This window comes from Penicillium soppii (assembly GCF_028829465.1).
Source record: "Penicillium soppii strain IBT 18220 chromosome Unknown utg000006l, whole genome shotgun sequence".
In the NCBI taxonomy this organism is placed as follows: domain Eukaryota; kingdom Fungi; phylum Ascomycota; class Eurotiomycetes; order Eurotiales; family Aspergillaceae; genus Penicillium; species Penicillium soppii.
Window position 1 is genome coordinate 2,721,184 of NW_026643236.1, and position 13,491 is coordinate 2,734,674.

Sequence of the window (13,491 nt, forward strand, 5' to 3'; positions counted from 1 at the left end):
AAGCATTATTTCTTTTCATATTGAAGATGGATTTGGGCAAAGACCTAATAGCGGACTTAGGTGTCCATAGATTCCACCGCAGCAGCAAGATTCTCGGCCGCCTCTTAGACAGACGCTGGCTCCGGTATGTCAGGCTTCTTTTCGGGTGCATTCCCGGTCAACTTGGGCTCATCTAGAAGCTGGAACTTCTCTGTGACAGCCGCATAGATCGGCTGGTGGCAAACCATCTCGTACCAACGAGACACGTTCGGGTTCTGTTCCCTCCACGCTTTGCCGTAGAAAAATTGGAAGCCGAGAGAGATGTTTCCAGCACAAAACAGATCGGCGAGTGATAGTCCCTCACCAACCAGGAATGTACGGTCTTGCAAATACTCCTCAACCACATCAACGGACTTTTGGGTCATGTTGGTGAATAACTCAACTTGGCCTTTGTCGTAGGGAATTATGCCAATCTGCGGTAGTAACACTTGAGTCATCAGAATGACTATCTCAGAGTTGAAGAAAGACATCCACTTGATAATTTCGGCATATTCCTTTTTGTTCTTTCCGAGCAGAGTTGTCTGCTCATTTTGCGAGGTGACTGATGAGGTGTCAGCTATGTGTGGCGCCAACAAGAGCAGTTGGAACTAACTGTAGAGAGCAATCGCCATGCATTCGAAGAGCTTGAAGCCATCTGCACCTTCAAAGGCAGGCACCTTGCCGAGTTTGCTAATACTCAAATGTTCAGGAGTCCGAGGCGTCTCGCGAACGTCAAGATCAAGACCATTATGCTTAGCGACAGCCTTGATGGCTATCGTTCGGGGCTGGTCGCCCTATAACGATATTATCATGTTAGTTTTGGGTAATATGAAGCAGAATGTAAGCAATTTTACTCACAGGAAACGTGTATATAGTTCCAAAGGCCATTTTGAATGCTACTGATCGTGATTATCTGAAATCAAATTCGTTCCCTTTGCGTAAAGTACTGGTGGTTGAGTAACACTCTATATAAGCTAGATTAGAACCGCGCTAGCACTATCAAGTTAGCGATCCATGGGGGGTTTTCATTCGGATGATGCCTGTGAGATTTCGGCGGGAAGACTATTTCGAGCTTAGCACAGACTTGGGCTTGTTAAACGCACGTCTCACCTTGTAGACAACGGTAGGCAAGTATTGACTACATGACTAATATAGGGAGAATACCAAAGTAGGTCCACGGGTAGGTCTATTTAAATAGGTGCCCCCAGGACTAGGTGCATGTCGAGCCCAAATCAGCAGTGTGTAAGATTATGAATCCAGTCAAAACTGTAGGTGTAAAGAGTCTGATCCTTTCCGTTTCCCATATATGAACTACAACTGATTCGTTACAAGATATCATAACAGCATGGAGTAGCTGATGAGTGACAGATTGCTCGATTAACTCGAATCTGGAACAATCATTGGTCTAATAACAAAAGTACAAAATGGAACAGGGTGGGGGAAACCTGATTTCTCAAGTTATGATTAGGGTGGATAAGTAGATAGTGTGGGAGATCTCTCACTCCCTCTCTCTCTTTTTTTAAGGCAACCTCCTAATATTATCACAAGCAATACAATACTGGAAGAGAGGAACGAGACAAATAGACCAATGGTAAAAAGGGTGATTCGGATTGTGAAGATCCGACATGGCCTGTCGCGATGTCTTGGCTTATGCAAACAAGACAAACAGGATAAACAGTGAAAATTGACGATATGACGATGAACATTAGACATGCATAGAAGATCAATGTATTGGAATAAACCCAAGACATCTAGGGCAAGTAAAGAATAAGTCGTATATCCATTTATCTGAGATAAATTGCCAATTGATTTGAATCAACAACCACGCGAGGGTGTTCAATGTTTTGCTTTGTGATGCCCCCACAGGGTGGAACTCCGGGGTTTTCGCCAGGGGCCCGAAATAATTAAATTTAAATGAAAGCTCAAGCCTCAATCTTCTTCCACACACCACAATGCCTTCCAAATCCTCCAAATCCAGCTCCAGCTCCGGCTGCGGCTGTCGCTGCTTCTCTCTCAAGTCCCTGAGCTTCCTGGCAATCTTCCTGGCCCTGTTCTCCGCCGTCTACCGATTCCTCGACGCGCGCCTAGACCAGTTCTACATCTTCGACCCGGACCATCTCCACGATCTCTCCCAGCGTGCCATTAGCGCACATGGCGAAGACACCCGCTCCATCGTCAACTTCATCGTTGCCGAGCTGGAGCAGAAGGTCGGCCCCAAGTACCTGAGCACCCAGGAGGAATGGGTGTTCAACAACGCGGGCGGTGCCATGGGCGCCATGTACGTGATCCACGCCAGTATCACCGAGTACCTGATCATCTTCGGTAAGTATTCGTCGTGATCTTCTCCTCACCTTGTCGCTCCTAACAATATTACCTTTCACAGGTACCGCCATCGGCACTGAGGGCCACACCGGTCGCCACACCGCAGACGACTACTTCAACATCCTCCAGGGAACCCAGCTGGCCTACGTCCCCGGCGAATTCAAGCCGGAGGTCTACCCCGCTGGTAGCGTTCACCACCTCGTCCGCGGCGAGGTCAAGCAGTACAAGATGGATGAATCTTGCTTTGCGCTTGAGTACGCCCGTGGCTGGATTCCTCCCATGCTCTTCTTTGGGTACGCCGATACCTTCTCCAGCACTCTGGACTTCCCCACCCTGTGGGCTACTACCCGTATCACTGCTGTCGAGATGGTCGGTAACTTGTTGCAGCTCAAGCTGTAAGCTGATGTACGCTTTGTGGTATTGATAGATGGGACTTCTGGGTTGATGGGGTCTATGTGGAATGTATAATATGCTTTTCGAGCACCTGGTGAGGTGCTATGTTGGTCAAAAGTCGATGAGTCTAATCAGTACCGTATAGAAATTTTATAATGAAACCAGCCTAGGTGGCTGATTTGGAGACATTCAATGGTGTGCGAAATGTAATTGAGACAGTTGATTGGACGCAATGGCCGTGCGAGGAATAAACAGCTTTGGATGCGAGGGTTTTTATAGTCTTGTCAATGTCTGACACCCATGGACGCCTGGATGCTTCACAACAACTGTCCGTTAAAGTCAGCGTGGTGAATGGGCCACTTCCGGGAACACACACGGTCGTAGGTAATAGCCAATGCAGCTCCTCTTTACGATTATTAGCACAGATATGGGCAATGCAAACAAAACTTGACATTTCTCGACGGGTCAATACATCCCACCTTTTTTGGTATCAGTATTACTAGGCAGACACCAATGCAAGTTGCTTGACTCGATGCCTGAATTATAACTCATATCCCCCTGGCTAGGTACCTAGACGTTATGAGGAGTGCCACGAATTAAACAAAACCAGTTATTAGTGATAGCTATGTGAACAGCAACATGTCTGTCAAAGAAAATAGATAGTCAAAATCAGAGCTTACTGAACTGTGGTAGTAAATAAACCATGTTCTAGAGTTTCCCCGCTATGCCGCATTTGAATTCTTGTGAACCATACCTATATACTAGGCTGGCACTTTTCATCAGGTTTCCAACTCTCTCTTACTTTTCCAGCTTTCTCATGCCGGCGTTTCATTTACGTGACTACGTGATTCTTCAAGCTACAGCTTTGTCTAAAAACCTGGTGAAATCCCCTTGACTTTCTGTCAGGCGCCCAGCGTGGCTGAATTTTGTCGCTGACCATGCAACGAGCAGATGAGGGGTCCGGTGACGGGCAGATATTGAGCTTTAGACAAACACAGCCGCAGAATCCCACGATGTTCACGCAGCTTTTGCTGGATGCGAGTTCTACCAGCAACGATCCGTATGGTGCCTTCTTACATACCCCTTCTTCCAGTCGTGGCAGCGACAGGGGAAGTAGTAGCATGAGAGATGGCAGCAAGAGAAGCAGTAGCACGGAAGGCCAGAATATCGCCCCACAACAGCATATACAGACGCATCAACAACTCGCTGAATCACAGCAATCGTCGACAGCCTCCGGATCTCAGTCGTCTATGGGCGCAACAACAGTTGGCACCTATTTGGCAGAGAATTTACATGAGATTATCGCATTACAAACCTATGAGGGCAGCTGGATGATGACCAACCGCATCTTCGAGCTGCTGGAGTGTGATAGGAAGGAAACCACCCATAGAGTTGCCAACTTGTTCGCGATATCCTATGGAATGGTCCCTGAAGACTTTCCTTGTGGCGATGAAGCTACTGTTGTCACTACCTTGCTGGTGATGGGATACTTGGAAAGGAAACAGCTATATTCGAGAAGTTTTTGGGAGCTTGCTCACATCAATGCTACTCAGTGGGTGGCAGCCAAGCTAGTGGTTATGAAATCTCGTGGTGAATTCCAATTCAGAGGCAAGGTCCTCGAGTCTATCCAGGGACAAATTACTGATCTTACGGATGCGGGACACTTGTCAAATTGGAAATTTTAGGCGAGACAGAATAATTGCAAATATTTGAAGTCGCCTTATCTTGAGAGTCAACCCTTTGGTTCTGATTTGTTGGATATCGATACTGTTTCATTCGTAGCAAAAGAACACCTGGATAAGGATCCGTAGTACCGGGAAAATAACCCCGATGAGAAAATTGCAAAGAAACCGTGGTGTCATGAAAAGCCAGCTTGATCACGAACGAGAAATTTGCGGAGGAACAGGAAAGTCAAATAGGCTTTTCCCTATTGATGTCGAAGTCTTGCTCGGCATCGAAACTCATCGAGCTTTTATGGTCGCGTCAGGGCTGGTTCGGAAAATGTGTACCAAGATCCCGAAGACCAGTTCTTAATTCACGTCACGATATAGCGCCAGTTTCACAGTCCTCTACTCAGTAACTTTTTCGGCTCAAAACCTCAGATGTAGAATATCGGTCGTTCGTCGAGGCCCCAGGGCATTAAAGCTTCAATTTCGATTGAGCTTCAGAGCTTGGCCCTAGTAAATAGCGTCAGTGATGTCAATGGTAAGATAATGTAAGTGGTAAGGACTTTTCCGGCTAACAAGCCCTAGCACATCTTGAGAGACTCCATCGTAAACAGCAGGATGATGGCTACAAGAATGCTAGATGGTATGACTTGGGTGTAGTAGGAGGAAAAAACCAAGAGGAGAAAAAAAATAAGAAAAGAAGAAGAAAAGAGGAAGAGAAGGAAGAGCTGATGTTATCTACACCCCACGGGGGCAAGTGACTTTACTATTTAGGAAGACCTTTCAACTCCACGCACATCAAAGGCAACGTGAGAAGAAAGATAAAGAAGAGAAAGAAGGAAAAAAGAACAAGTTCTTGTATAATACCTGAAGAAGGCTCGTATTTTCAATCACACAACCACCAAGTGGCTTATCTCCATCTCAAAGGCACTCAACTGATTTGAGTAACACGAATTTCTATGAACCCCTCAGCCAACTCAGGCTAATTTACTCATAGGTTTGTCCAAGAAGGCCTCGAGCATTTTCCAACAAAATCTGCCGGACAACCTCTGATCCAAAAAGACCCTCTAGCCCATGATCCACTCTATGGGCCAACGACTCGGATAGCGCTGCAGAGGTATACGGATAGTCACTCCCATACAACAATCTCGTCGAATCAACTAGCCGAAGAAGGCCGTGGATTTGATCCGGAAAGGGCACGCCCGCAAGATCAAAATAGAAACGCGATTGTAGTAGCTGCTTGATTTTCTCCCCGCTGATTCCACAACCAAACATGGGAGAGAACTCAGCAATCCTTTCCATAATCGGAGGAAAGGTCGCACCACAATGGCAGGCTAAGAAAGTGATCCCAGGACATCGTTCAACCGTCCCGGAGGTGAGAAGGCTCATCAGCGACCGAGTCGAATCGAACATAAACTCCATCAAGGGAGCAGGGACGCCAGGGAGAGGGGTAACCTTATTCAAGGCATTGTCCGTTCGGACAAGACATGTGGTCGGATGGAAGAAGGCAATTGTCTTGCGCTCGCTCAGCTTGTCAAAAACGCGACTGAAACGCGCATCGCCCGGGTAGATACCATGCGAATTGGTCAAGATTTGGAATCCTACTGCGCCAAGATGGTCTAGTGCATAGTCAATCTCCATGAGGGCGCCTTCAACGTCGGGAAGTGGGAGAGAAGCAAAAAAAAGGAAGTGGCCAGGGTGATCGGCACAGATTTTAGACATGTCATTGTTGGCGCGGCGGGTTACTGATCGACCTTCTTCATCATTCCCTGGTGTCAAGTGGGTTGCTGGTGATGACATGCTTAACACCGATTTCTGGATGTTGAGCTGCTTCATAAAGTTGATATGGGCAGACGCGCTCCATTCCTAAATTGTTTTTCTTCTTCAGTTGGGAGGTCGATATCTTGCTGGGGACACTGACTGGAATTGCGGGCATTCCATCGGGATGGCCTTTTCCCGCGAAGTCACTCTGCAGACAATACTTGCGATACGAGGGCGGCACACAGTGGGCGTGAATATCGATTCTCTCCATTTTGAATATTGTCAAAGGATTATATTCAAATACAGCAAGGCACAAATTGCCTATGACAGCGCTAGTTGAGATCAAAAGTCCCACATTGCGACCTACATTCCTAGCGGTGGGTGCTAACAATTATGCTACACCGGCTTTTCAAGAGTAAACAATGGCTTTTGATTAGTTCGCCGGGGCGATGTAAGGCAACGAATTATGCTTTACTAGTTCTTCTCTAGTACGTACGAAAATTACGACTGACGTATGAAGCATGAGCAACTAGCCCAAAAAACCTTCCTGATTTATACACATGTGTAGAAAACCCGCAAACTGACATCATTAGATGAGATCTGCGGAAGCAAGAAAAGCCAGCTTGATCACAAAAGAAAATGAGAGGCACAAGCAAGTCAAGCAATGTCTCTCATTGTGAAGTGTGGGAAATGCATGTGTGATCAAATGTAAATACCCCTCCTACACACTTACATCCAGTTACTCTCTTGTTCATTCACTGTGGCTTGATCATACCTTTCTCAACCCTTTTTACTATCAACATACACAAGATCAATTTTTCGGTCATTCTGCTGCCTTATTTACCTCAGCACTCGCACCATTGCCTATGCCACTACAATGAATCCCGATATTCCACCAGAAGAAATAGAATCCGATGTCCAAAGCCGACTGACCCACAAGGGTGAGAACCCTGGCAAATGCTTTTGTGGCTGGTACATCAACTACTCGAGTGTTTGCGGCCATCCATTCCGGGAGGTGAAGATCCACTGCAAAGCCAATATCGCACCTTCTGGGAGAGCTCGCTTTTGTTCTAACCTAGCTCCGAGGACTATTATCAATGCACCCAGGGTCAATTCAAAATGCCCTCATTGTTGACATTGACACCCAATTTAGGAGTCAGTGCTTTCTATCTTGTTTATGGACATCATACTGGGCCTATAATTCCACGTTTTTGTCAACGCTTTCAAGATATTTCGTCAGATATCCTGACTGTTCTTGTGTATACTGTTGAGAATCCTCAGTCATTCTTTTATCTATGGTCCCCCATAGATACGATTAATGACTAGTGCTGTACTTGGAGTTGACCCGTTCGCTTTATGATATGTCAGCCTTGAAAGACATTGGCATTCTGTTGTCTTTATTCCACTATTCGTCCCCGTGAATATTTGTAGACAAATTGATTGTTCAGATCATTGAACCCGTTCTTTTTTGGCAATAATTGATAAGTACCAGAGCGTGCGACAAATATACATTGATGCAAGATATATTCCAGATAAAAAATGGAGGTGCTCTTGGTAGTATGGACCCTGCTGGAGACGTAGTGGACTAATACCTCCAAGAAAACATTAGAACGACATTTCCAGTTGGCAATTTGGTAGAGGTTATCTTTCCAAGGTTTTACGTTCTTTGAACTATTTTTACTAGAAAAAAGTGCGGAGAGATTTGCTATCCATGGAAAGCTCAAACTGTATGTACAGAAGGAAAAGCAGAAACAAAGACTATGATGAAAAGTGATGTAAATGTCTTACTGACTCTTCAAAAATACCTGGTTTTAGAAGATGTACCTTATTCACAGCGGCAACTCAATATGAAGAGCCACACAGAGCAGAAAAAGCTCGCTCGGGTTGATGGTATGGTAGACTCTATACAAGAAGCCGCGAAGATGTCAGCAAACTGGTTTCGATGGCAGATTGTCCGCGGAAAGAGATGTCTTCTGTGGGAGACCGATACCACCGTTTTATCCAGATGGGCACAATCCATCATTGAAACAGAAATCCTTCTACGCGAGGTGACCCAACATGAACATTTTGTCAAAGAATGCATCCAAATCGTGAATGGAAACTCCTACCAAACGGCCAAAGCTTTAATCCCAGATATGATTGAAGATTTGATATCCTTGGACCGTGAATACACACGCCTTGAGCGGACATACGAAACATTGGTGGCTGGCTGTCCTGCAGGACCTATGAAGAGTGGTTATTTATGGATCCGAAAACAGCCATCCTGGCATCTAAAGAGCGATTGGCTTCGTAAGGACTGTATCGACCGCGGTGGATGCTGTGGCCGCTCGAGTAGATGCTGTGAGAATCCCCCGGATCCTCGCCGAAGAAGGGGATGGGGTCATTGTACAGCTGAATGCGCTTGCTGCAAGAGCGTGAGTGGCTTCAGGTCAACAGAAAGAGGCAAGCGACTTATGCAGCCAGACTATAATCTGACTGTTCATCCGTGGAGTCAATATAGTCGTCAGATGTTCCGCGCCTATGTCTGGTCGCTCGATTAATGTATAGCCTGGATTTTTGTTTGAATCATTTGACGGACTCGAATGTTGAGTTGACTATTGCTGAGTATATGTTGCTGATCTATGATGTTGCTTATCTCAATCATTTAGGGGTAAGTCTTCAACTTTTGTTTCGCACGTTCGAACCATAATGTGCTGTCCTTAAATTTGAACTTAGGAAAGAACCGTAAACATAGAAATTTCTCTCTATCAGAGCTTCCAGTAGAATTAAAATATGCAAACCAATTCACATTACGTGGGATTCGGGGCGCATACATACATTTTGCACGGTGTGGGCAAACTCAAATTCTCGTAGGCAATTCAGCAATTGAACAGCCGCCGTAGCCTGAGTTTTTAAACTGGAAGTTCTGAAGAAAACCAAAGACTATTTAAACCAAAGCTTGTTCTCGTCAATAATATGCTTATCCTCCGAATACGAAGTAGAAAGTGGAGATACAACACTGGGGTAAATATGCCAAGCCGGCATGTTTACTTCATTTTGATTGGACTAAATGTTATCGTTGGGGATTATTGCTTCCCCGCAGCCATGTGCACTTGATAAGGTGAGCATTTTCGATCCAAAGCAGTTCTTACTTAAATAGAATCCGTATTATCATGCCTGGTCAAATTGATTCTTTCTCTTCAGCCCCTAGCCATGGAGAATGATACTCACCAAGATCGAGATGAAGCTTTTTGGGCCCCCGGAACAGTCGCGCTAGAAGATAGTAAGTCGCTATGACCTCTCTTTATCCCGAACACAAGCTGCTTGGCTAACTGAGTCAGTTCACCAATCTAGAAACCAACTGGTATTATTTCCCACGCCTTCAGCCGATCCCAATGACCCCTTGAATTGGTCGACCGCTCGTAAAGCTCTCAACTTCACACTCGTCAGCTTCTTCGTCTTGTGGACTTTCGTCCAACTAGACATCGGATTCACAGCATGGGGCCCTATGCAAACAGAACTCGGTTTCTCAGTGGATACTATGAATGCAGAAGCAGCCGTGAACTACGGCGGTCTTGCAGTAGGCTGCATTTTTTTCATGCCATTCGTTCACAAGTACGGTCGGCGCCCGATCTACATATTTAGCGTTGCCCTCCAGTTTGCCTCGTGCATCTGGCAGGCTAAAACATATACCGTTGGAGATTTAATCGGCAGCGGTCTTATCTCCGGTATTGGCGGTGCAATCAGTGAAATCGTTGTACAAATCACCATTGCGGATATGTTCTTCGTTCACCAACATGCCACGATGAATGGTTGGTATGTCATTGTACAATCCGCAGGCGCATTTCTCGGTCCCGTGGCATCGGGATATGTCGTTGTTGCACAAGGGTGGAGATGGATGTGGTGGTGGTGTGTCATCTTCTTCGGGGTGACACTGATTTGTGTGATCTTCCTATTCGAGGAATCGAAGTACATTCCCGTTCTGAATGGCCGGGACGCCATGGCCGCAGCACAATCGCCGGATACCTCAGCTAAGTCTGCTAAGGATGGGCATCTGATGGATACGAAAACTGTCAGTGAGACGTCCGCGAGCAGGGTATATACCAACCCGAATATCAAGCCGAAGACATACTTTGAGCGGATGGCATGGATTACCCCGACCGACGAGACTCTCTGGCCCCATTTCTATCAGCCCATCATTGCACTCTTTACCTTTCCCGCCGTTTCATATGCGGCCATTACATATGGGTCTACTTTGAGTTGGTTCGCCATCATGACCTCCCTACAGGCCTCCTATATGACATTACCGCCGTATAACTTTGACGCAATCGGTATCGGCCTGATGAATGTTGCTCCATTTGTTGGTGCTGTTCTTGGGTTCCCATTTGGCGGATACCTGAGTGATAAGTCGATTCTGTGGTTATCAAAACGGAATGGGGGTGTTTATGAGCCGGAGATGCGTCTATGGCTTGCTCTTCCCATTGCCGTGATCACCCCTGTTGGCATACTGATGTTTGGCCTAGGGTTTGCCTATGTAAGAAAAATCTCCTGGGATTGCATTTTTTGCTTTGCTAAAATAATATAGGGCGTTCATTGGGCTTTGCTCGCCGTTGGATTTGGTGTATTTGGATTTGCATTCGCCGCGGTTAGCGGCATTGCTCTTTCTTATCTCATGGATTGCTACCAGGATGTAAGTACTTTGTTCTGATTTGAGTTTCGCTCGCTTACTGATGTGATATAACTCAGATTATTGGTGATGCACTGGTTGGAGTAATCTTCATGCGAAATATCCTCTCGCTTGTAGTCCTCTTTGTCTTGACACCCTGGGTAAATGGGATGGGCATGCGAGATCTGCATATACTGGTTGCAGTGCTTGCTTTTGCGATTCTGTTACTACCCATTCCATTGCTTCTCTGGGGCAAGCAGGCCAGGGTGGCTACAGCCCCAAGATATAGAAAAATGGCGGCAAATCAACTGAGTCACCGGACTGTCTAATTCCACGGGTACTTAAAACACTCGGCGGAGTTTTCATACCAACTGGAGCACATTGATGAGCATCAGAGATCATGTGTAACCGTTTTCTGGATTCTGGTTTTATGGATATGAATTTTGAATATAGCCTCTATGAAATACCATTGTTCTGCACACCTATGTAGAGGGCTTTTACCCAGGGAAATATATTGCATACAGACAACAATTAAACCCGAGTATCACCGCTAACCTGTGCTCTACAATCTCATGGGTGACTAAATTTACATCAATAACAACCTTGGAATGCCTGTATTCAAATTGCTGGATTATATCACGTACACAAACCGACAAAAGTACGATCAAAGGGCGAGAGAGGGGTCGAACTGGATGTGTCAAGAAATTACATTCCTAATTTGGAAATAATCGGTGAGGTGGACGATCACATGGTACCAGTATATCATCACCTGCCTCTGTTGGCGCAGTGGAAAAGAAGCAACTGGTTCCAAGGTTTCGGCCCCCTTATGCAGCTCATCTACTTACTGGCTTGGTATCACAGCCCATTTGCTTCCCATCAGGCCCCTTTTTTTATTAGCCTTGATATTGTTGGTAATATTCTTAAGTCCTTTCCTTGAAACCTAATCCATTGAGTCTATATATTGTCTATATCTGGTTTGAATCTACGTAGTTGACAGTGTAAGGTCCAATTTAACCAATGGAAGGAATATTAGAATATTAAAGAAGGTATCTCATACAAGAAAAATTAGTGACTGCCAAGATAAAAATGTTTCGCCTGACTCCTCCGCCTTACCCTGTGCACTTTGCACTGATAATACCCTATCCTGATACAAGAGAGCACAGGAAATCTACTCCTTGACACACTTAGTGTACTCATTATATCGAGCCACTTCAAAACTTTCCCCGGCGACAGACGAGTCATATGGCTTCTCCTGAGAGGTTATAGTGCTTCCAGAAGTTTTTGAGCTGATGAGATTCTTTCCAGAGTGGTTGCTGGAAGATCGAAGCTGAGACCAGAAGCCACGTTGTCGCAGTTTGAACAGAGGACGAAGGTTAGGGAGACACGCGGCAGTAATTCCCACCGCTGCTTCAATACAGGTCCACACGACGACAGGAACTTGATTGTCTGTAAAACATTATTAGGATTGTAAGTCAATATAAGGCTCCCATGGCGGAGAAATACTCACAGGTGATATCAGGGCCAAGATCAGACAATCGGATCATGGCCTGGAGTCGGAAAATATCGAAAATCAATGTTCTATTTATGATAGTCAGTATACAGCTCTTCTCAAAGCAGGAAGACTTATAACACATACAACCCACCGATAAGGAACACCCCGCAAAGAAGCGCCTTCTGGGACTTGGAGATTGGCAATGACCACACGACGTGCATAGGCATAACAAGGATAATGAGGTCCCCCAAGATGTTTGGTACTTGCAAGCCATAGGCGAATTTGTAAGGATCGAGACAAGCCCCTTCCACCGATTGGTCCCAGAATTTGTTTGCAGGGATGCAAATAAGAGCTCCGGCAACATATACACCCACGACCCAGAGAGACACAAAGCCAAACATTGCGTTCACTGCAATATTCATGTATCGAGTGGAGAACAGTCGCTTGTAAAGGGCAAGAATCGAGAATTTGATGAAGGCAACGCAGCCAGTGTATACGAAGTTGTTGGAATATCCGATCTAATTCGAGTCAATGCAAATCCTTGGTCCACGGGGTGGCGTCACATACTTGAAAGTAAACAACAAGGTTCTTGGGCGGAATCATTGTGATGTGTGATCCCAAGCCATTGAAAAGAACTGAATCTGTAATCAGCATCAAAGTAAAATTGATCCTGTATACGGAAGTTACTCACGGACAGTCACTCCACCCGAGCACGCATATTTGAAGAACAGAGCAATCATAATCAGATAATCATCCAAAAACAGTCTGTTTCCTGTCATCTTCCTTGCCACGATTCGCAGAACCACGGCAAGTGTAGACAATATGAACGCAAAACATAGCGCGGTGGTTATAGACCGACGCAGTGCTGGATTGGGGTGTTCGAAGTCGCCTGGCGTCCATGTGGTGCCGGAAGATTGTTGTGGGGAAGACATGACAGGCGGACAAGGGGATCAGACAGCTGCAAGGCTGAATTTAATTTAAACGAGAGAAGGCAGTTGGTTTGAAATATTTGGAATCATTGTAAGACTGCGCGTGGGATTCCTATTATACTTCTGGAATGTGGAATAGGAGAACCCCTCATGATATGTCATTTCATCAAGATTTCTGTAAATCCCGCAACCAGGAAATGCGCTGTGTACCGATCACATCAATTGCATTCAATGCGCGGCCTAATTGCAGATAATCAATGTTAG

The 13,491-nt window shown here is 45.7% G+C and overlaps 6 protein-coding genes across 6 annotated transcripts; 3 read left to right on the top strand and 3 right to left on the bottom strand.

The window, feature by feature from the left end:
* Positions 1–104: 104 nt before the first annotated feature.
* On the bottom strand, positions 105–906 carry psoE (glutathione S-transferase psoE; the record flags this gene model as incomplete). Its single annotated transcript, XM_057243925.1, has 3 exons — positions 105–580; positions 632–812; positions 877–906. The coding sequence occupies 3 exons, from the start codon at positions 904–906 to the stop codon at positions 105–107; spliced, it is 687 nt and encodes a 228-aa protein (XP_057095463.1).
* A 1,064-nt stretch (positions 907–1,970) lies between these two features.
* erg2 (C-8 sterol isomerase ERG2) lies at positions 1,971–2,739 on the top strand (the record flags this gene model as incomplete). The annotated part of the gene is made up of 2 exons (XM_057243926.1): positions 1,971–2,340; positions 2,402–2,739. The coding sequence occupies 2 exons, from the start codon at positions 1,971–1,973 to the stop codon at positions 2,737–2,739; spliced, it is 708 nt and encodes a 235-aa protein (XP_057095464.1).
* Positions 2,740–3,746: 1,007 nt separating this feature from the next.
* Positions 3,747–4,418, top strand: N7529_008400 (uncharacterized protein; the record flags this gene model as incomplete). The annotated part of the gene is made up of 1 exon (XM_057243927.1): positions 3,747–4,418. One exon carries the CDS (start codon positions 3,747–3,749, stop codon positions 4,416–4,418), a length of 672 nt encoding a protein of 223 aa, XP_057095465.1.
* A 969-nt stretch (positions 4,419–5,387) lies between these two features.
* Positions 5,388–6,432, bottom strand: N7529_008401 (amidohydrolase family protein; the record flags this gene model as incomplete). The annotated part of the gene is made up of 2 exons (XM_057243928.1): positions 5,388–6,266; positions 6,322–6,432. The coding sequence occupies 2 exons, from the start codon at positions 6,430–6,432 to the stop codon at positions 5,388–5,390; spliced, it is 990 nt and encodes a 329-aa protein (XP_057095466.1).
* A 1,576-nt stretch (positions 6,433–8,008) lies between these two features.
* N7529_008402 (uncharacterized protein) lies at positions 8,009–11,135 on the top strand (the record flags this gene model as incomplete). The annotated part of the gene is made up of 5 exons (XM_057243929.1): positions 8,009–8,492; positions 9,352–9,423; positions 9,482–10,674; positions 10,726–10,830; positions 10,887–11,135. 5 exons carry the CDS (start codon positions 8,009–8,011, stop codon positions 11,133–11,135), a joined length of 2,103 nt encoding a protein of 700 aa, XP_057095467.1.
* Positions 11,136–11,974: 839 nt separating this feature from the next.
* N7529_008403 (putative integral membrane protein Pth11-like) lies at positions 11,975–13,230 on the bottom strand (the record flags this gene model as incomplete). The annotated part of the gene is made up of 5 exons (XM_057243930.1): positions 11,975–12,252; positions 12,314–12,384; positions 12,443–12,816; positions 12,866–12,933; positions 12,990–13,230. The coding sequence occupies 5 exons, from the start codon at positions 13,228–13,230 to the stop codon at positions 11,975–11,977; spliced, it is 1,032 nt and encodes a 343-aa protein (XP_057095468.1).
* Positions 13,231–13,491: the final 261 nt, after the last annotated feature.